At 39.6% G+C, this 21,473-nt stretch overlaps 1 protein-coding gene across 1 annotated transcript in view; it reads left to right on the top strand.

The window, feature by feature from the left end:
* Positions 1–2,227: 2,227 nt before the first annotated feature.
* LOC113647555 (NACHT, LRR and PYD domains-containing protein 3-like) overlaps positions 2,228–21,473 on the top strand; it is a 291,375-nt gene continuing 272,129 nt past the window's right edge. Inside the window, exons 1-7 of the mRNA XM_047801719.1 lie at positions 2,228–2,283; positions 3,032–3,148; positions 3,573–3,627; positions 3,822–4,026; positions 4,288–6,061; positions 13,111–13,284; positions 17,245–17,418. Coding sequence (XP_047657675.1) covers positions 2,231–2,283; positions 3,032–3,148; positions 3,573–3,627; positions 3,822–4,026; positions 4,288–6,061; positions 13,111–13,284; positions 17,245–17,418 — 2,552 coding nt within the window. The 5' untranslated portion in view covers positions 2,228–2,230. The remainder of the gene's footprint in view (positions 2,284–3,031; positions 3,149–3,572; positions 3,628–3,821; positions 4,027–4,287; positions 6,062–13,110; positions 13,285–17,244; positions 17,419–21,473) is intronic.

Below are 21,473 nucleotides of genomic sequence, written 5' to 3'. Positions count from 1 at the left end.
TATTAAAATGGATTTATAGCGTTTTGGAAAAGAGCTCCTCATTTGTTCCATCTCACCATGTGGATGACAAACAGGAAGTGACAAAACAGGAAGTGACATACAAAGGCATGATTGGAACAAACATATAACCAATGAACTCTTAGAAATAATACATCTTGCTCAAACAACAGTTCAGTATAGAAGTCAATAAACATTAGAAAACAATCAAAATATAAAAACACACAAAATTAGATTAATAAACAGTACCTTGAGTAAATGAGTGGATATTTACTTAAGCCATCTAGTGGATAATAAACATTATGGACCGGAATCTTTGTGACAGCAAATACAACCCCAGTATCTCAAATGTACAGTGTGGATTCTTCAGTCCATCAGAGAGCAGCTTCACTCCTGAATCATTTAGTTTATTGTAACTCAGGTCCAGTTTTCTCAGACTGGAGGAGTTCGAGCTGAGAACTGAGGACAGAACTTTACAGCTTTCCTCTGTCAGATTACAGTCACACAGACTGGAAGAGAAATGATGAATGAAGATGAGTTTGATTTATTTCTCCGAAAATGAACTGATGTGTTTCCATCAGTGAGAAATAAAGTGTCTCCCTGAACACAAGGTTCTAATGTCAGGATAAAAATATAAAATGAACATCTGTGTATAATGTTGGACTGCTCATTTACAGATTTATGTGTCTCAGCTCATATGAGATGATGTATTTAACTTTCTGAAACAGGATAATGTGCTGAAACATTACCATCCAACTTCTAACACATATTTCTGGTTCACTCCTTTGTAAAACACAAGACTACTTCAGCTGCTTTTCAATGAATGCAGTAGAGTGTGTGCTGTGAAGGAACAATGTCATTGGTTGAAGGACCTGTGGAAGGAAGTCACCTCTTACTGAACGAGAGCGGTACTGATTCTGTACAAACATGTGGTTCAGTCTGAACTGAAGGATATTATGGAAAAATTCATTCATTCATTCATTCATTTCAGATGTGAGTCTTCAACAAGAGGAGAAGGGGCGGAGTCATGCTATGAAGAGAGTGTAGCACTTTGGAGAAGTTTTATATCTGTGTATCTGTACATTCATCTACAATCTTTTAAATATTTTCCCTTACGTGAGTGTGAATGAAAGAGGTAGACCTAGTGGTTCTGAAAAACAAACAAACTGGTAATTGTTGTTCATAAATGATCTCAGTGAACGAACGAGGATCTGCTGGCTCACTGATGTTGATGTTGATGTTGATTGATTTTGGTACCAGAATTATGTAATTATACCCTGAAAAACCCCAGATATTACAGAATATAATAGCCATCATGGCACACAGGAGAGTCCACCTAGACATCCTTCTATGCATCCTTGCACCACCCAAAAACTACCATTACACCTCTGTACAGCTATCTGTCATACCACTTCATACTGTATCATACTTATATAAAAACCACACTATATAAACCCTTATTCAGTTACATGTACATATTACTACACCTTCTGTATAACCTCATACCCTTACCCATACTGACTGCAAAGCAGTTGAAATGTGAGTTATGTGCTGTAGGTGTTATGGCTGTTTTCTGGAGATTCTGGATAAGTTGTGGCTAAGTTCAGGGTAAAGGAGGTGGCATTTTGTCTCTTGTCTGGTTGCCATCTGTGGTTCCTGGCACTCATTTGGGCAAGTTATAAGTGATTTCTGGTGACATGGTGAAGCTGTGGTTGAGTTTGGTCTTTATTGGTTTGGTTAACTTTTGGCAAATGGCAATTGGGTCAGCTGTGAGCCATAATTCAATCCATTCACACTCACACACTCGCTAACTCACGAATGTGCATGGAGAGAGGGGAAGAGAGAGCATGTGTGTATATGTGTATTTGTACAGGTGTGGCTATTACCTGTCGGAGTCACTACCCATCCCCCACTGCAGAATAAACTAGGAAGAAGGTGTCAGTGAACAGTCAGCAGCTCCATTTCGTGACAAAGGAAAATAAAACATTTCAGGAGTAAAAACACAGTGAGTACCTAAATCTAAAGCTCTAATATATAAACACACTGAAGTGACACTAGATACAGAAGAGTTTTGTGGGTTTGTACTGAAGCTTTAATGTACACAGGTTGTTTTATAACTTGATAGCGTGACTATTTCCTGTAAGTGAACTCTGTGCTGATTCAGGGATTAATTTAACACACCGATGTTGGAGTGAAGTAAACGTGTGTCCTGCTGTAATCTGGAGAAGGAGACATGACCTCCAACATGAGTGTGTCTGGGAAACAGGACTTAAAGAAAGACGAGAGGTGACTTACTTTTACATTCACCAGTAATAAATACACACCGTCTCATGGGGACACATCTGTATCTCTAAATACTCACTAGTTAACACAGGAAGTCAACTTTGCTTTAAGGTGTTTAATAGCAGTGAATATATCACTGATCTGATCTAAGAACAGTTTAGACAAATCATTCACTGAGAGAAGAGTAAAAAGGACTGTATAATGTTATAATTATACAGTTTTATATATATATATAAATATAATTAATTATAATTATAATTATAATTATAATTATAATTATAATTATAATTATAATTATAATTAATTCTAATTCTAATTCTAATTCTAATTCTAATTATAATTAATTAATTATAATTCTAATTCTAATTCTAATTCTAATTATAATTATAATTATAATTATAATTAATTATCTTTATATATGTTTTATATATAAATATAATTAATTATAATTATAATTATAATTAATTATAATTATAATTATAATTAAAGGTATAATTATGATGTATAATGTTGCTCAAGGGCAACTCGGCCCAAGACTTGGACCCACAACCTTAGGTTTAGGAGTCAAACTCTCTAACCATTAGATCACAGTGTAATTCCTGAGTTATGAGGCCTGTCTCCTGTTTGAATAAGTGTACAGACTGGATCTGAATTAAAAAGATGTTATTGGTGTTTAATGATGAACACATTGTTTAACAGTGCTGAGACAGCAGAGTATTCATTATTGCTGATATTTCTGTTGTAATTCTAGAATGATGAAGAGAAAGAGATCAGTCTCACCAGAACCCAGCGGTGTGTCCATGAAGAGTGACTGGTCAATGGAACTTCCAATTAACTTCAGAGACAGAGACAGTTCTACTGATGTGAGGTCAGTATAGTGAGGTGTTTTACAGCAGTGTTCCACCTGATCAAACTCACTCGTCTCATTCTGAAGCCCTTCATGAGCTTTATCAGGTGTTGAAGCAGTAAAACACTAAACTGTGCAGTGCTGCAGCTCTCGGACTGGCAGTGAGGAAAAGTGCTTTAAGAGTTCAGTTCAGTCTGCAGTCCCTGAGCTGGAGGGTCTGTGGTGCTACAGAACATTTACACCTGGGACATTAATGACAATATAAAGATTTCATTCATTTATTCAAACATTTGTTTCTAAACATGTTGGTGTCAGTTAGGAAATCCTGAAACGAGGTGAATTGTGTTAATAGAATAGTGTTAAATATCTGTCTCTGTATTTATTAGTGTGTGATTTATGCAGCTATGAATACATATAGTCCATATTACATGATGTTTGTTCACAGAACACAAAAGAAGAAATCAAACATCAGCAGAAATCAGCTGAACTCCATATTCAAGGTGTGTGTGTTGTTTTGAAGTGTGTAATATATGTGTTGTTTTTTTACTGTGTAATTTAATGATGTACAGCAGTATTATGGGTAATCAGTCAGAATTATACTCTTTATCACTGTGATAATAAAAATAGACTTCGTGAAACTTATCACTGTGTAACATGAAAATATTTAGATCTGTTCCTGTGTGTTTCTAACCAGGAGCTGGAACACAAAGTTATCACTCAGATAAAGAATGAGCTGAAGAGGTTTAGGAAGCTCCTGAGTCCAGATTACCCAGCATGCACTGAGAGGGAGGTGGAGGATGAGGAAGATCTGCACAGTGTCAGAGAGGGAGCACTGAAGATCACACTGCACGTCCTGAAGAACATGAACCACACAGATCTCGCTAACACACTGCACAACAGTAAGAGCTCTGAGTCATGACTTTATTCCATCAGCTTCACTTTAGGGAGAGGAAATAGTTTTAGATATGAAGACTTTTAGTTTTACATTTAATTTTAGTCCCATGTACATCTGCTGCTTTTCTGTTCTGTTCATGGTCCAGCTTGTGGTTACTCTGTACAATGGTCCTGTTAATTCAGTAATATTTAGTTTGACAGATTTTTATGTTTTATATTGTGCTCAGTGATTCTGCATTAAAACATGTTATTACTTTGTTTATTAGAGTCTGTAGGTTCTGTGTATCAGACAAAGTTGAAGTCCAAGCTGAGAGAGAAGTTTAAAAGAATTAATGAAGGAATCTCACAGCATGGAAGCTCAGCACTTCTGAATGAGATCTACACTGAGCTCTACATCACAGAGGGTTGGAGTGGAGACGTCAATAATGAACATGAGGTGAGACAGATTGAGACAGCGTCCAGGAGACCAGCAACACAGGAGAAACCCATCAAATGTAATGAGATCTTTAAAGACAAGTCCATTAGAACTGTGCTGACTAAAGGAGTTGCTGGAATTGGAAAAACAGTCGCTGTGCAGAAGTTCATCCTGGACTGGGCTGAAGGAGAAGTAAATCAGGACGTCTTCTTCATGTTTCCACTTCCCTTTAGAGAGCTGAATCTGATGAAGAAACAAAATCTCAGTCTGATGAATCTTCTTCATCACTTTTTCCCAGAAACTAAAAAACTAGCATCAATAGACTGTGACTCCTACAAAGTGGTGTTGATCTTTGATGGTCTGGATGAGTGTCGGCTTCCTCTAAATTTCCAGAAGAATGAGAGATTGTGTGATGTGACAGAGTCAGCCTCAGTGGATGTGCTGCTGACGAACCTCATCAAGGGGAATCTGCTTCCCTCTGCTCTCCTCTGGATAACCACAAGACCAGGAGCAGCCAATCAGATCCCTCCTGAGTGTGTAGACCAGGTAACAGAGGTACGAGGCTTCAGTGATCTTCAGAAAGAGAAGTACTTCAGGAAGAGGATCAGTGATCAGAGCCTGGCCACTAAAATCATCAATCACCTGAAGTCTTCAAGAAGCCTCTACATCATGTGCCACATCCCAGTCTTCTGCTGGATCTCAGCCACTGTTCTAGAGAGAATGTTTGGGGAAGCAGAGGGTGGAGAGAACCCAAAGACTCTGACTCAAATGTTCACACACTTCCTGATCTTTCAGATCAAACACAAGGACCAAAAGTACCATCAGAAATGTGACCCTGATCCTCAGCAGACCAGAGAGAGTATCATGGCACTGGGAAAACTGGCTTTCCAGCAGCTGGAGAAAGGAAACCTGATCTTCTATGAGGAAGACCTGAGAGAATGTGGAATTGATGTCAGAGAAGTGTCAGTGTACTCAGGAGTGTGTACCCAGATCTTCAGAGAGGAGTTTGGTCTTCACCTGGGGAAGGTGTTCAGCTTCGTACATCTGAGTGTTCAGGAGTTTCTGGCTGCTTTATACACGTTTCTCTCCTTCATCTGCAGAAATGTAACAGAACATCAAACCTCTGATCTATCTGATCTTTTCGGGAAGTCAAACATGTCTGATCTCCTCAGGAGTTCAGTAGACAAGGCCTTGGATAGTGAGAACGGGCACCTGGACCTATTCCTCCGCTTCCTTCTGGGTCTCTCACTGGAGTCCAATCAGACTCTCTTACGAGACTTAATGCCACAGACAGGAAGCAGATCTCACAGCAAACAGGAAACAGTGGAGTACATCAAGGAGAAGATCAGGGAGAATCCATCTCCAGAGAAATCCATCAATATGTTCCACTGTCTGAATGAACTGAATGATCATTCTCTAGTGCAGGAAGTACAAACTTACCTGAACAGAGGAGGTTACAGACGTCTCAGTGGACCCAGACTTTCTCCTGATCAGTGGTCAGCTCTGGTGTTTGTGTTACTGACCTCAGAACAGGAGCTGGATGTGTTTTATTTGAGGAAATATGATCCATCAGATGAATGTCTTCTTAGGCTGCTGCCAGTGGTCAAAGCCTCCAGAAAAGCTGTGTGAGTATTTTTATTTATAAATGTATTACTGCATGGTTTGTTATTTTAATGTAACACTGAACTGGATTATTGTTTGTTAATAGTTCCTCTAATCATCTGTAAACAAACTTCTGGTACTTTTACAGAAGATTTTACAGAAGATTCACTTTTTACACTAACATGTTATATCTGAACTGAGGTCTGGGTGTAATGATAAACACGCTAAAGACCAAAGTAAGCAAAACAGAGTGAGGTTTATTGAAGTCAATGAACATATATATCTGAAATGAACAGTATGAAGCACCACAATGTAGCAGCACACACAAACACACATGCAGGGGATATCACAGGAATTCAAGTCAATGAATCCTTAAGGTGAGGAAGGAGATATAGGAGCGTATCCCATCGTTCAGAAAGCCAGGACGAAGGAAGGGTAGCCGATTGCTAGAAGCCAAAAGGAAGTCTGGAGCTTGAATAACTGCAGAGAAAATCATGTTAGTACATACGAGACCAGACAATGAGTGAGTGACTGAGAGTGGGTTATATAGTGTGTGTTGATATGTGAATGAGGAACAGGTGGTGCTGATTAATACTCAGGTGAATGTGATTGCTGGTGAGTGAGGGAAGGACCTGGTGACTCTGTGACAGTGCCTGAAATGGCGTTAAGGTTTGTTGCCTCAGGATGTTCTGTGCATACTCAGACCATGGGAGGAACTGACCCCAGGTATCCTGGTGGAGTTGACTGAATGCTTGGAGGAATTTACTGATGTCTTCAATCTTCCTCTGAGTCTGACCATTAGATTGGGGATGAAATCCAAAGAAGAGACTGACGGCCACACCTAGGTGCTGGAAGATAGCGTTCCAGACTCTGGAGGTGAATTGGGTATCACGATCAGTGACAATGTCTTCAGGAAATTCAAAATACCTGAAGACATGCTTGAAGAGGAGTTCTGCAGTTTATATTGCCTCGAGGGGGCCTTTGAGGGGGATTAGCCTGATGGATTTAGAGAACCGTTCAACCACAATGAATATGCAGGTCTTATCCTCAGTGGCTGGCAGATCTGTGGCAAAGTTAACCCCTAAGTGTGACCTTGGACGGTTGGGAATGTGAAGAGGATGAAGTTTTCCAATATACAGATGATGTGTTTTGGTGGTGGCACAGACAGAGCTTCCTAATACGAACCTCTTGAAATCTTGAGCCACCAGAACGTCCCTTGGAGGGTTCAACTGATACCAGGGTGACCAGTGTCAACCGAGGTATGTATTTGATTGATGAGGGGCATGCCTTGAGATGAGGGTAAGAACCGAAAGAACTGCCCAGACACCTGTAGTGGAGGCGTTCACTAAGCTATACGGCATCACCAAATATTCATAGTGGCCTGTTGGGGTCTTGAACTCTTGGGGGACTTCCACTCATCCCCAGAATGGATATTGACCAGGGGTCTCATTTATAAAGCGTGCGTACGCCAGTTTGCGCGCAAAGGTTGTGATCTATAAAAAACAAACTTTACCTGAAAATGTGCGCACCTTTAAGCAAACTTTGAAACGTGCGTACGCACATTCTGGAGACAAAGGGAATTGGCGACACAGATGGTGAGGTCATGAACTGAAGTTAGATTGTAGAAAATTCATGTGAGAAGAACGATTATAAGAATTAATGACATTAAATTTTCACTCCATTTCATACGTTATATCCACATTATCATGAGGATTAAATCCAACAGTATTTGTGCCGATTGTTCTAGTAAAATCCAAACATAATTCAAAATGTATTAAAAATAAAATAATAATAATAATAATAAGAAGAAGAAGAAGAAGAATCAACGCTACTCCGTCCAGGGTGCATCCAATGACGCCTGAGGAAAGGCAAAGGCTCCCTGTGACCCGAGTAGTTCGGATAAGCGGTAGAAAATGAATGAATGAAAATGAATGAATGAATGAATAATCAGCGCTGCCTTACAGTCACATTGTCCAAAACGGGAGCCTGGGAGGAGATGGTGCGACTACATAGTGATACAGAATAGCATGAAATACCCTTTTATTAGAGAACTGCAGAGCACAGTGTAAAAACAAAATATTTTCCTTAATGTACATATGTCATAAAATGTCAAAGTCTGCAAATACAGTCATGAAGCACAATCGCTACTCATCATCGGTCCTAACTATTACGGTGTTCATTACAAAACCGTCATGAAGAAGTATGTGCTCACTAACATTTTCGTCTTAAATTTTCGCCCACAAATTAATTCTGTGATTTTGTCAAGGTGTTAACGGTCTAATTGCTAGAAACATATAAATCCTCCGGTGACCAGGGTATGTAATGCTTCATGATGGCACTGCTGGCACTGTTGGAGGATTACGCCAATGGGAGAATAAGGAGAGAATGAGTTTTCAGGGACCATGATGATTTCCTGGCCCATTATGATGACTGGCTAATAAGCCGATTTAGATTCTCTAGAGCTGTGCTCTTAGATATATGTGTTGAATTGGGTCCAGTATTAGAGAGGTCAACACACCGGAACCATGCCATCCCAGTCCAAATACAAGTCCTCACCACTCTGGGGTTCTTGGCAACCGGCTGTTTCCAGTGGGAATTGGCAGACAAGTAAATTATTTACATTAAAAAAACTATAAGTAATCCTCAACTTTGTGTCTAAAACCTTTTCGTACTGTATATGAAATAATTCTATTGGAATCTATCATCTCACCCTATAGGTCTGGTATATCACAGCCATCCCTGAGTGCCATAATATCTGTCGTTTTGAATGGTATAGCTACTTAATATGGGTAGTTGGTACATCAGGTTCCCCTACACTGTGCGAGGCCGAAATTAAAATGAAATTTTGCAGCAATGTCTGGTTTCCCAAATGTAATCGGTGCAATTGACTGCGCTCATGTTGCTATAAGGGCACCATCTGACAATCAATTTGGTTATGTTAACAGAAAGCATGTGCAAATTAATGTGCAAATCATATGTGACTCCAACACAACCCTCACAAACATTGTGGCACGCTGGCCTGGTTCAACACATGATTCCTTTATCTTGACACATAACAGTGTAGGGAACAGACTAAATGCAGGCGCAGTATGTGATGGCTGGCTTCTTGGTGAGTTTAACAATATTAAAAAGTAGAAAATGTAACAATTTTATTTTTAATATAATTATAACAATGTTGCTTTTAATATGATTATAACCTGCAGGCGACAGTGACTACCCCTGAGATGCTGCTCCTCATCCCATTTTTAAACATGCAGAGCGCAGAGGAAACTCATTATAACGAGGTCCACTCTCGTGCCCGCGCAGTGATTTGCATTGACTATTTATGGTTAAAATGGGCATGTACAGGGCGGGATTTGAGGCTGGTTCACGTACATCTGTGGGTGATCTGTGATTTATAAAGGGAACATTGCTTACAGGTGTGCATACGCACGGTTTTATAAATCGGAATTTTTTTTTGGTGTACGCCATTTTTGGCTTTTTGGCGTACGTAAACTTTTAGTAGGGATCATACGCACAGTTTTATAAATGAGACCCCAGGATGTAAGCATTTCTTAGATCAAGCTTAGTGAAGATCTTGCAGTCCAGTAGTTGTTTCAGGGCAGCTGAGATGAGGGGAAGGGGGTAACTCTCACAGATGAGAAAAACATAAGACTGACAAAATGGGATCAATATGGATAGAAAATATAAAAAGTGAATATTAAAACACTATATTTTAGGGTCAAGTTTCTTATCTTTTTTCTGTGTGACTCAGTGTTGTGGAAAGATTCAGTCATGTCTTTTTTCCTCAATTTTTCTTTCTAATAACAATAAAACATAAATGCTTTTTAAAGATTTAACCAATATGAAGGAAAAACAAGTCTCATTCAGTCTACACTACTCCTAATCTTTACCAAGGACTGAGTCTGAGCTTGTGGTAAATACACACGTGGACAAAATTGTTGGTACCCTTCGGTCAATGAAAGAAAAACTCACAATGGTCACAGAAAAAACTTTAATCTGACAAAAGTAATAATAAATAAAAAATCTATGAATGTTAACCAATGAAAGTCAGACATTGCTTTTCAACCATGCTTCAACGGAATTATTTAAAAAAATAAACTCACGGAACAAGCCAAGACAAAAATGATGGTACCCCTAGAAAAGAATGAAAATAATTTGACCAAAGGGACTTGTTAATTCAAGGTGTGTCCATTAATTAGCATCACAGGTGTCTACAATCTTGTAATCAGTCAGAGGGCCTATATATAGGGCTCCAGGTAGTCACTGTGTTGCTTTGTGACATGGTGTGTACTACACTCAACATGGACCAGAGGAAGTGAAGGAAAGAGTTATCTCAGGAGATTAGAAAGAAAATTATAGACAAGCATGATAAAGGTAAAGGCTATAAGACCATCTCCAAGCAGCTAGATGTTCCTGTGACTACAGTTGCACATATTATTCAGAAATTTAAGATCAATGGGACTGTAGCCAACCTCCCTGGACATGGCCGCAGGAGGAAAACTGATGACAAATCAAAGAGACGGATAATCCGAATGGTAACAAAAGAGCCCAGAAAGACTTCTAAAGAGATCCAAGGTGAACTTCATGCTCAAGGAACATCAGTATCAGATCGCACCATCGTTGTTTGAGCCAAAGTGGACTACATGGGAGACGACCAAGGAGGATACATATCATAAAAAAAAATAGACTGGAATATGTCAACTACATGTTGACAAGCCACAAAGCTTCTGGGAGAATGTCCAATGGACAGATGAGACAAAAATGGAACTTTTTGCCAAGGCACATCAGCTCAATGTTCACAAATGGAAAAATGAAGCATATCAAGAAAAGAACACTATCCCTACTGTGAAACATGGAGGAGGCTCTGTTATGTTCTGGGGCTTCATTGCTGCATCTGGCACAGGATGTCTTGAATCTGTGCAGGGTACAATGTAATCTAAAGACTATTAAGGGATTCTAGAGAGAAATGTACTGGCCAGTGTCAGAAAGCTTGGTCTCAGTCACAGGTCATGGGTCTTGCAACAGGACAATGACCCAAAGAACATCTAAAAACACCCAAGAATGGCTAAGAGGAAAACAATGGACTATTCCAAAGTGGCCTTCTTTTAGCCCTGACCTCAATCCTATTGAGGATCTTTGGAAGGAGCTGAAACATGCCGTCTGGAAAAGACACCCTTCAAACTGGAAACAACTGGAGTAGTTTGCTCATGAGGAGTAGGCCAAAATACCTGCTGAGAGGTGCAGAAGTCTCATTGACAGTTACAGGAATCGTCTGATTGCAGTGATTGCCTCAAAAGGTTGTGCAAAAAAAATATTAAGTTAGGGGTACCATCATTTTTGTCTAGGTCTGTTCCAGTTTAAACTCTGTTGAGTTTATTTTTTTAAATAATTCTGTTGAAGCATGGTTGAAAAGCAATGTCTGACTTTTATTGGTTAACATTCATAGAATTTATCATTACTTTGGTCAGATAAAAATTTTTTCTGTGACCATTGTGTTTTTCTTTCATTGACCGAAGGGTACCAACAATTTTGTCCACGTGTGTAAAACATCAATCATAATTTTCGACCTCAACACATTCAACAGACGAAGTGGGAAAATGTTGACCTTTATCTTCTTATTTTGTTAGATACAAGCTAGGCAGCTAACTCAGATGAGGGGTGAATATTTTATTTCTCTAACAGTGAACTGTTTGTAGAGGATTGATTTTTAAATGTGACTTTTTATATTAACGTTATTATTATTATGGGGTTCATTTTACTCTTTGCTTATCAAGTGTACAGAGAGGTAAAAAGAGATGAGATGAATAATCTGTCACAGGTGAGTGTAGTGTCGTGACCGCTGTTATTAAAAAATCCTGTTTTGTTCTACTTTGAGCTCGACAAAGACACCAAACTGTTAATGACCGATCACATTGTTGTTTTTGTTAATCTGTTGTGGTTGAATTATAGACACAGTTTTTTGTCTGTTTCACTGCATTTGAAGATGGTGGATGTGGTAAAAACAAACGGTGAACATAAAGACCGTTGCATGTGACGTTCGGTCAGGTTTATCAACGTTACTCCTGAAGAGACATCAGGTTTCGTTCTGTGGATTTTGGAGATTTTAAAGGTTTACAGTACAGTACTGGAAAGAGTCAAAGTGGATTTTCTTTATTGTGTTGAATATGGTCTTGTATTCACCTTAAATTGAGTATTATAACTTACAGAGGTGAATTAGAAATGCTAACTTGTTTTGTCTAGTCCTGGGTTAAAGTACTGATTTGGAAGGTGTATTGTGATTCTATCTGACACATTAAATTTTTTTTAATACTGGGGCTAAAGGATGTTCCTTAAGAGAAGAAATTAATGACGTTAAATTTTTGAAGTTAAATGATGTGTTTTGATTTTGACAGCTACCTTGGAGTCGGGCGTCTCACTGACCTTGCTAGGTTTGGAGAGGTTGTGCTGTTCAAAGCTAGTTCCACACTGTGTATTATACAACATACACTACACTCTTCATGAAGTGCCATGTCACTTATAGCCACCTGAAGCCCACCTACACAAAACCTTTACTGTTTGATCCTTTAGTTTGTGTAGAATCAGAGGTCTGAAGGTGACAGATTTGTATTTGTACGAGCACAGAGAACAACACACACCAACTGTTTTAGCTTCTCTGTGAGATCCAACATATAACGGAGTGTAAAGTACGACTAGTATTGTCATGTTATTAACTGGTAGTGTACAGCTGTATAATTCTTTATTTTCTGTAATAAAATGCACTGTATCTGCAGTGTTGGTTATAGAAACTTGAACACAGATCAGTGTGTAGTGTTTGTAGGCTGCTTGCTCTCACATGTGTGTGTTATGTACATGACCTAATGGTCTTATAATAAATTATAGCTGAGAGATTGTGGAGTGCAGAAAGACGTCCCTGCTCCTGTAAATGTGCTGATGTGGTGTCCTGTCCTCTGATTTGTGTGTGTGACACAAACACACTGACATTTCTGTTACATCTTCAACGTTAGCTGGATTATGGCTGTGTTTGTGTGTTTGAGATCAGTGTTCTGATATTTCATCATTTCTCTTCCAGTCTGTGTGACTGTAATCTGACAGAGGAAAGCTGTAGAGTTCTGTCCTCAGTTCTCAGCTCAAACTCCTCCAGTCTGAGAGAACTGGACCTGAGTAAGAATAAACTGCAGGATTCAGGAGTGAAGCTGCTCTCTGATGGGCTGAAGGATCCACACTGTACACTGGAGATACTGAGGTACACACACACGCACACACACACACACACACACACACACAACTATGTTAATAAATGGCAAGTAATAATTATATTTGTCATCATGATAACTATTTCTATAGAATCTTTTAAACACAAAATTCATATATATATATATATATATATATATATATATATATATATATATATATATATATATATATATATATATATATATATATATATATATATGAATGATACAAATTAATTAAATAACAGCACCACCATATTAAAGCTAAGTGTTAAATTCTAAGATAAGATAAAATAAGATGTACCTTTATTCATCCCACAATGAGGAAATTTCTCTGTTACAGCAGCAAAGAAATTGAAATGCAGCTTTGATTGTAAAGTCTAATAGCAGCAGGGAGAAAAGACCATCTGTGTCACTCCTTCAGACACAGGATGTAATAGGTTGATGTCGTGGCCTAATGGTTAGATAGTTTGACTCCTAACCCTAAGTGTGTGGGTTTGAGTCTCGAGCCGGCCACAATTCGGGTGCCCTTGATCAAGGCACCGAACCCCCCCAACAGCTCCCCGGGCGCCACAGCATAAATGGCTGCCCACTGCTCCGTGTGTGTGTGTGTGTGTGTGTGTGTGTGTGTGTGTGTTCACTGCTGTGTGTCAGTTAGCTGTATGTCACTTCACTTCACTTTACTTGAACCAGTTTGTCATTAAAGGTGTCAGCGATGTGGGGTAAAAACAGACCCAAATGCTGGATAGTGTAAAATAAGCTGGTTTAATAACTTAAAGAGACAAAGACATGACTAAGGACGGCATAGAACAACAAGGATTCCATGCTGCCATAGGCAATGCGGCACGGCTAAATAGACAATAGACAATAGACAAATAGATAGACAATCAATAGACAAAATGTCTAAATAGACAATAACAATTAACACACAAGGAACAGGTTTGTAGAGGCAGAGAGGATAAGACACGTGAACATAGAACTTAAAAAAATGCAAGTGGCGAAAGTCTGGGCTGGATCCTGACAGAAGGAGCTGCTCCGAGATGAAACCGTTTCATTCAGGGGCTGAGAGTTGTTCTCCATCAATGATGTTAATTTTGCTACCATCCTCCTTTCTCCCACCTCCTGTACAGTGTCCAGAGGAATCCCCAGGACTGAGCTAGTCTACCTGATCAGCTTGTCCAGTCTTTTCCTTTCTGCAGTAGATATACCACCTCATAGAATATGGCTGAGGCCACCACAGAGTCAAAAAAGGTCTTCAGTAACTCTCCCTGCACTCCAAAAGTCCTTAGTCTCCTCAGCAGAAAGAGTCTGCTCTGTCCTTTCTTATAGATTGTCTCAGTATTGTCTGTCCAGTCCAGTTTGGTGTTCAGATGAACACCCAGATATTCTACTCTCACAGTTTCCTTTCCCTGAATGTTCACTGGTGGTAATGAAGTTTGTTTGTACCTACCATTTCTTTGGTTTTCCCTGCGTTTATCTGGAAGCAGCTAGGTTGGCACCAGTCCACACAGTTCTGGATCAGTCTTCTGAACTCGCTGTCATCATCTGTGATCAGACCAACAATGGCATAGTCATCAGAGAACTTCTGCAGGTGACCGGATGCTGAGCTGAACATGAAGTCTGCAGTGAAGAGGAACAGGGCCAGAACCGTTCACTGTAGGGCTCCAGTGTTGCAGACAACCATGTCAGACTCAGTCACTAGTCCTCACATACTGTGGTCGGTCTGTGAGGTAGTCCAATATTCAGAAGACAGATGATGATCCACTCCCATGTACACCATTTTATTCCTCAGTAGAACAGGTTGGATGGTGTTAAAAGCATTAGAGAAGTCAAAAAACATGACTCTCACTGTGCTCCCATCCTTTTCCAGGTGTGAAATAGCCCGGTTTAGGAGGAAGATGACAGCATCTTCCACTCCCATGCCATGTTGAAGTAGATCCATTGATGGGATCACCAGAGGTCGAAGATGAGTTAGCACCAGCCTCTCCAATGTCTTCATCAGATGCGAGGTCAGTGCTACTGGTCGGTAGTCCCCAAAGTCTTTTGGGTGCGACATCTTTGGTACAGGCACCACACAGGGTGTTTTCCATAGCTGTGGCACCTTCCCAGCTTCAGGTTCAGGTCAAACATGTACAGCAATATGCTGCACAGCTCTGTCCTTACAGCAGAGCTGTTCTTTAATAGTGATGTGACCAGGTTTACACCATCTATTAACAAAAACTGCCAGTCCTCCTCCCTTTCTTTTACCACTCTCCATTGTTCTGTCCACACGCGGTCGTTGAAATCCATCCAGAGCCATGGTCGTATCCGGTGTTAGCTTGTTAATCCATTACTTTGTGAACAGCATGATGCTATACTCTGTACCCAGTATTGAAATCCATCTGATGCCGGGAAAGAGCCACTAGCTTGTCCATCTTGTTGGGTAAAGATCTTATCCCATAACGATGGATGGGAGAGTTGGTCTGTAATGTCTCCTTTTAGTCTGAGACAGAGCCACAGCATGGTTTATATCCGTTTTTTTTTCCTGTAGTAGCATCGCCGTATTGCGGAATGCTAACAGCTGATCCCTGTACACACACAATAGGACCACGGCTGTGAACAGAGTTCCAGACACGACTGTGAACATAGTCCAAAAAGGCAGGAAAAGTAGAGCAAATTTGGCGACTATGTTGATGTACATTGTGCAGTTTACAATTACACACACACTAAAAAAAAAAAACAAAAAAAAACAAAGTACCAGATCACTATAAAAAAAATAAAGAGTACAAGGGAGCTGCTGCAACAGGCTGCCACTTGGGTGGCACCAAGCCAAATGTAATCAAGTAATCAAACAGAAAATAGATAATTAAGAAGATTATTAAGAGATAAAAAGCTATGATAAACTTGGACTTGTACAAGAATGATATTATATGATGGTGTTTTTCCCAAAGCTTCAACTCAGCCCAGAACTAGAACTGCTCATTTCCATTCATCCAGTGACTCATCATTTTATTAATTTCATTGTTCAGGGTTATTTATTTTCAAGAAAGATATTCCAGTCTAGTTTCAGGTTAGTTTTGAGATGATCATGAATGAGGATATGAATGTAATGTGGTAAAAGAGACATTTTTACTTATCATGTATGAAGTAGTTTTCAGTGGAACAATAATTGTTACACATTTATGTATAGTGGATTATGCTGTAAAGAACACAACAACATGTAAGGCTTGCCTTAGTGCTACATAGTTTTTAAATGCACTGCTCCACCCTGTTTCCCTTCTTGTCGTGAACTGAATGAACCACATCAGTGAGTAAGCAGATCCTCGTTCGTTCACCAAGATCATTTTGGTGAACAGTTGAGAACAGTTTGTTCAGAATCAGTAGGTCTACCTCTCTCATTTACACTCAAGTAAGGGGAAATATTTAGATTGTAGATGAATGTACAGATACACAGATATAAACTTCTCCAAAGTGCTATAGTCTCTTCATAGCATGACTCCACCCCTTCTACTCTTGTTGAAGACTCCTATTTGAACTGAATGAATGATCTGTCTCGTTCCATGTTCCATCATATCCTTCAGTTCAGACTGAACCACGTGTCCCAGTTTGTACAGAATCAGTACCGCTCTCGTTCAGTAAGAGGTGAATTCTTTCAACAAGTCCAACCAATGACATTACTGCAGTCAGTGAAAAGCAGCCGAAGCAGTAACGTGTTTTACAGGAGGGACTTCAGTGGACAAGAAATACGAGTCAGCACATGGAAGTTTGTTTCAGCACATTATCCTGTTTCAGAAAGTTAAATACATCGTCTCATATGAGCTGAGACACATGGATCTGTCCAAGAGCAGTCCAAGTTTATACACACTGTTCATTTTATATTTTTATCCTGACATTAGAACTTTATGTTCAGGTAAACACTATTTCTCACTGATGGAAACACCTCAATTCACTATCGGAGAAATAAATCAAACACTTCATCATTTCTCTTCCAGGCTGTTTCAGTGTAATCTGACAGAGGAAAGCTGTAAAGTTCTGTCCTCAGTTCTCAGCTCAAACTCCTCCAGTCTGAGAGAACTGAACCTGAATAACAATAAACTGCAGGATTCAGGAGTGAAGCTGCTCTCTGATGGACTGAAGAATCCACACTGTACACTGGAGATACTGAGGTACACACACACACACACACACACACACACACACACACACACACACACACACACACACACACACACACACACACACACGTTGAGGTAGCTAGTTTATTTTGCTTGTTCCATTGTATTATATTTCACTCTATGTAGGTTTATTCCACAGATCTATTTTCATCTATCTTACAAGTTATTGGTTAGTTTACACTGTTGGACTGGAACCTTCTTGAGTGGTCCATATTGGTCACTGTACTGTACAGTTAGAGCAGGGGTGTCAAATTCAAACTCTGTAAGGGCCATGCTGAGGGTTGTGAATAAAATCAGTGGCTGGACATATATTTAGAGGATTTTCTATATTTTAAAGAAATAGTGTATTACTGCCTGTAAAAAAAAAAACCCGCAACTTTCGTTAAACCTTATTGATTAAAAAAAGGTTTTAAATCTAATTTAGATTTGGAACACATTTAGACAACATCTGTGTCACAGACAGTGAAACAGTAGCCTACTTTAAAACAGTACTTAATACAGTAGTTTAAAACAGTCATTTAGAAACAATTTTTAAATTTCAGAAAACTGTTTGATCAACAAATGATAGATATAACTACCACATGGCAACAAATTGTATTTTATGTGGGTTTACAGTACATGCCAAACATAAGAAATTACAAGTCAAAGTTGATTTTCTGTCTTTCAAAATCAACAAATCTACTTCTGAATTCCACTTTCAGTGTATTCAGTTTGTCGGCATACACTTCAGTCAGGAACGGGATGGTGACTGCGTCACTGTCTGACTGACAAACAGGAAATTGAGACAGGTTGCCTTGGCTCATCTGACCCTGCCACAGATGAAGTTTCATTTGAAATGCCTTTATCGAGTATTGCATTTTAGTTATTAGCTGCTTTTGACCCTGGAGTTTTACATTAAGGTCATTTAGGTGATCTGTTATGTCACACAAAAATGACAAGTCACTCAGCCATTTTTCATCCTCAAGCTTGGATATGGCCTTTTGTTTGCTTTCCATGAAACAAGCAATCTCATTGCGGGTATCATACAATCTTTACAACACTTTATCCCGACTAAGCCAGTGGACCTCTGTGTGGTATGGGAGATCCTCATGCACACATTTTTCCTCCTCAAAAAGTGATCTGCCAGTGGTTCAAATTCTGCGAACGAATAAAGTTTACCGTTTTGTTCACAACTGTCATTACATGCCCCATTCCTAGCACTTTTCCACAGAGGGTTTTCTCCTGTGTGCCTTTCTTGTACCAAACCGACCAAACCATGAACCCTCGCACATCACAGGTGCACCATCAGTTGTCAGAGCAACAAGTTTATTCCACTGCAGCTCCGTGTTGCTGACGCATTGCTCCACCTGTGAGGAAAATGTCCTGTCCAGATGTTGTCCCATGAATCGCTCTTAGATCCAAAAGTTCCTCTGTGATGGAAAACATAGCATCTACCCCTCGAATAAATACAGAGAGCTGGGCAGTGTCCGTCCGGTCTGCACTCTCATCTATAGCCAATAGCCGAATAGGCAACAAAGTCCTTAGCCTTTTCCTTTAGCTGGATTTGTAAGTCAGAGCCCAGCTCATCCACCCGACTACCAATGGTATTTCGGGAAAGGGTGATGTTAGCAAAGGCTTGCTTTTTGTCAGGGCACACAATACCACATATCTTTTCAATACAGTTTTTAATTAATTCTCCCTTGGTGAACGGCCTGCATGCTCTTGCTATCTCCTCTGTGGCAGGGGTTTAGCCATCATTTAGTGGGGGGACGAAAGTGGGGGGACGAAATGTCTAGCGTTATGTTTGTTTTGTTTTTTTTCCAGTTAACCCTTGTGTCAATGACAGGCTTTATTTTTAATCATGCTTTATATGCGTTATGATTATATATGATTATAAAACAGCAAGAAATAGAACAGCTTGCCACTGGGACAGTACCCTTCAAAGGACATCTTTGTACCTTATTTAACCCCAAAAATTTATAGTTGTACATTAAGGTACACATTGGTACTCTAAGGTAGTAATGTGTACCCTTTTGATGATAAAGTACAGGATGTCCTTATAATGGTACTAAGAGTATATTGTTTACATATTTCAAATTGTATTTTGTGTAAGCACAGTACATGGCACACAGTAATGGATACTTGCACATTTAAATAATACTTCATTTTGTTCTCCTCTACAGTCCATATTTCAGGAATAAAACAAGTAATTCAAAACAATGTTAAAGCTAACATTTATTTCAATATATAAAGCTCTTAAAACTGCCAAAAGTGTCTCTGACGTTCCTTCCCATCTATGAACAGCTGAGCAATCAATTCCCTATTTATATAGTCAATTTTGTCACTGTGAATGTGACACACAGCAGACAGGACTGTCATGGTGCTTCTGCGCCAGGTTTTTAATCTTCTAAGACTGCTGAAGCTTCTTTCAGCCTCTGCTGCAGAAACAGGAAAAACAAGGAGCAACCTCACAAGTGTTTCCACTTGGTCAAAGAGTTGGCAGACTTCTGGTAACATATTCTGAAGAATACTTGCAGCCTCAGTAGTAGACCGATAATTATACTTTTTTTTTGTTATTGCTAACTGCACCCTCAGTGAAGCCCTGTGCAATTCTGGATACTGTTCCAATAGACCACCATCAGACTCTCCTGTCAATAGTACCTTTTCAAGAGCACTGATCGTAAGCAGACTCTCTTGCTCAAATCTTTCTTGAAACTGCACATTAACAACATCAAGGACCTTGAAAAATTCTGCCCTGAAGTATTCTGCAGAAGAGGTAGGAACATGTGCTGAACCTTGATCAGACAGACGTTTGGGAGGGTTTCGAACACACGGCATTTCAATTGTAGACAGATTTAGGGAGTTACACATTTGTGTTGCTTTGTCATAGATACTTTGGAATGCATCTTCTGTTCTCTTTTTTGCAATTGTGTCCTTCACACAGTTGACAGCAGCTAGCATTCCATCTATTATCTGACTGCGGCTCTGAAGAGAAGCATTGAGACACACAAGCTCTTCTGTCAATTCTAAGGCAAGTAAAAGACCAAGCAAAACATTGCCTTTTTGAAATCTATCAGACAAACCATTTGCCCTGCAAGCTGACTCTGAATGACCACGTGACATTTCCTCCAGAGCGAGTAACATTGGCTGATACTGTTTAACACAGCACGAATGGCAGAGGTGCACACTGTCCATCTTGTAGGACACAAAGGTCTGATGGCTGTAATAGATCCACTCTCTGACTTTGAAATATCCTGGAAAATTGACTTCATTTTCACAGACTGGCGAAACAACCCTCCCACTTCATGAACCCACTGCAAAGAGTCACGGATAACAGGAGATGATGTGCAAGTATGCTGTGTAATTAATTTACACAGTGCGGACCACAGTGGACATATAATGCAAGTGGCTGACTTTCTTTGATGATGGCCTGTGCCACTGAATATTTCCCTGCCATATTCGCAGCACCGCCATAAGCCTGCCCTCTCAGCCCAGTGATGGATAAGTTAAGACGAAGCAGTACATCCTTCAGAACCTTTGCCAGGTTCTCTCCTGTTGTAACAGAGACTTCATACATGCCAACAAATTCCTTATGGACTATTAAATCGTGATCAACATATCTTAGGCAGACTGATCCTTGTTCCTTTCCTGATAAATCTTGGGTACCACCCATGATGACACAAAACTGCAAGTTCGGAATTATAGAATTACTACTAATAAATTGAGGATTTCATTCTGAATTTGCAGACAAGTATAATCAGTTTTGAGGGACAACCATTTGCTCAGGCTAGAGCCATCTTTTGATTTGTATTTTAGAAGTTGATTAAAGTTTCCATCATCATCATCATCATGGCCTCTAAAAGATAAACCTTGTCGTGCCAGAAACTGCACAGCACTTATTATCTTTAATAGGCATTTCCTTGCCTCCTCTTGCTGGGATGCCAGTACATTGGACAGATGAACATCTATTGGTCTTGATTCATAGATGTATGTTGTTTATGGCTGTCTTGTGACATGCTGATCCAGCATGTAATATAAACCTCTGTCTGGCCTTCTTCCAGTTCTTA

This window comes from Tachysurus fulvidraco, chromosome 16, assembly GCF_022655615.1.
Source record: "Tachysurus fulvidraco isolate hzauxx_2018 chromosome 16, HZAU_PFXX_2.0, whole genome shotgun sequence".
Lineage (NCBI taxonomy): Eukaryota > Metazoa > Chordata > Actinopteri > Siluriformes > Bagridae > Tachysurus > Tachysurus fulvidraco.
Note: the sequence above shows the minus strand (reverse complement) of the source record. Positions and strands in the feature narration are given on the sequence as shown.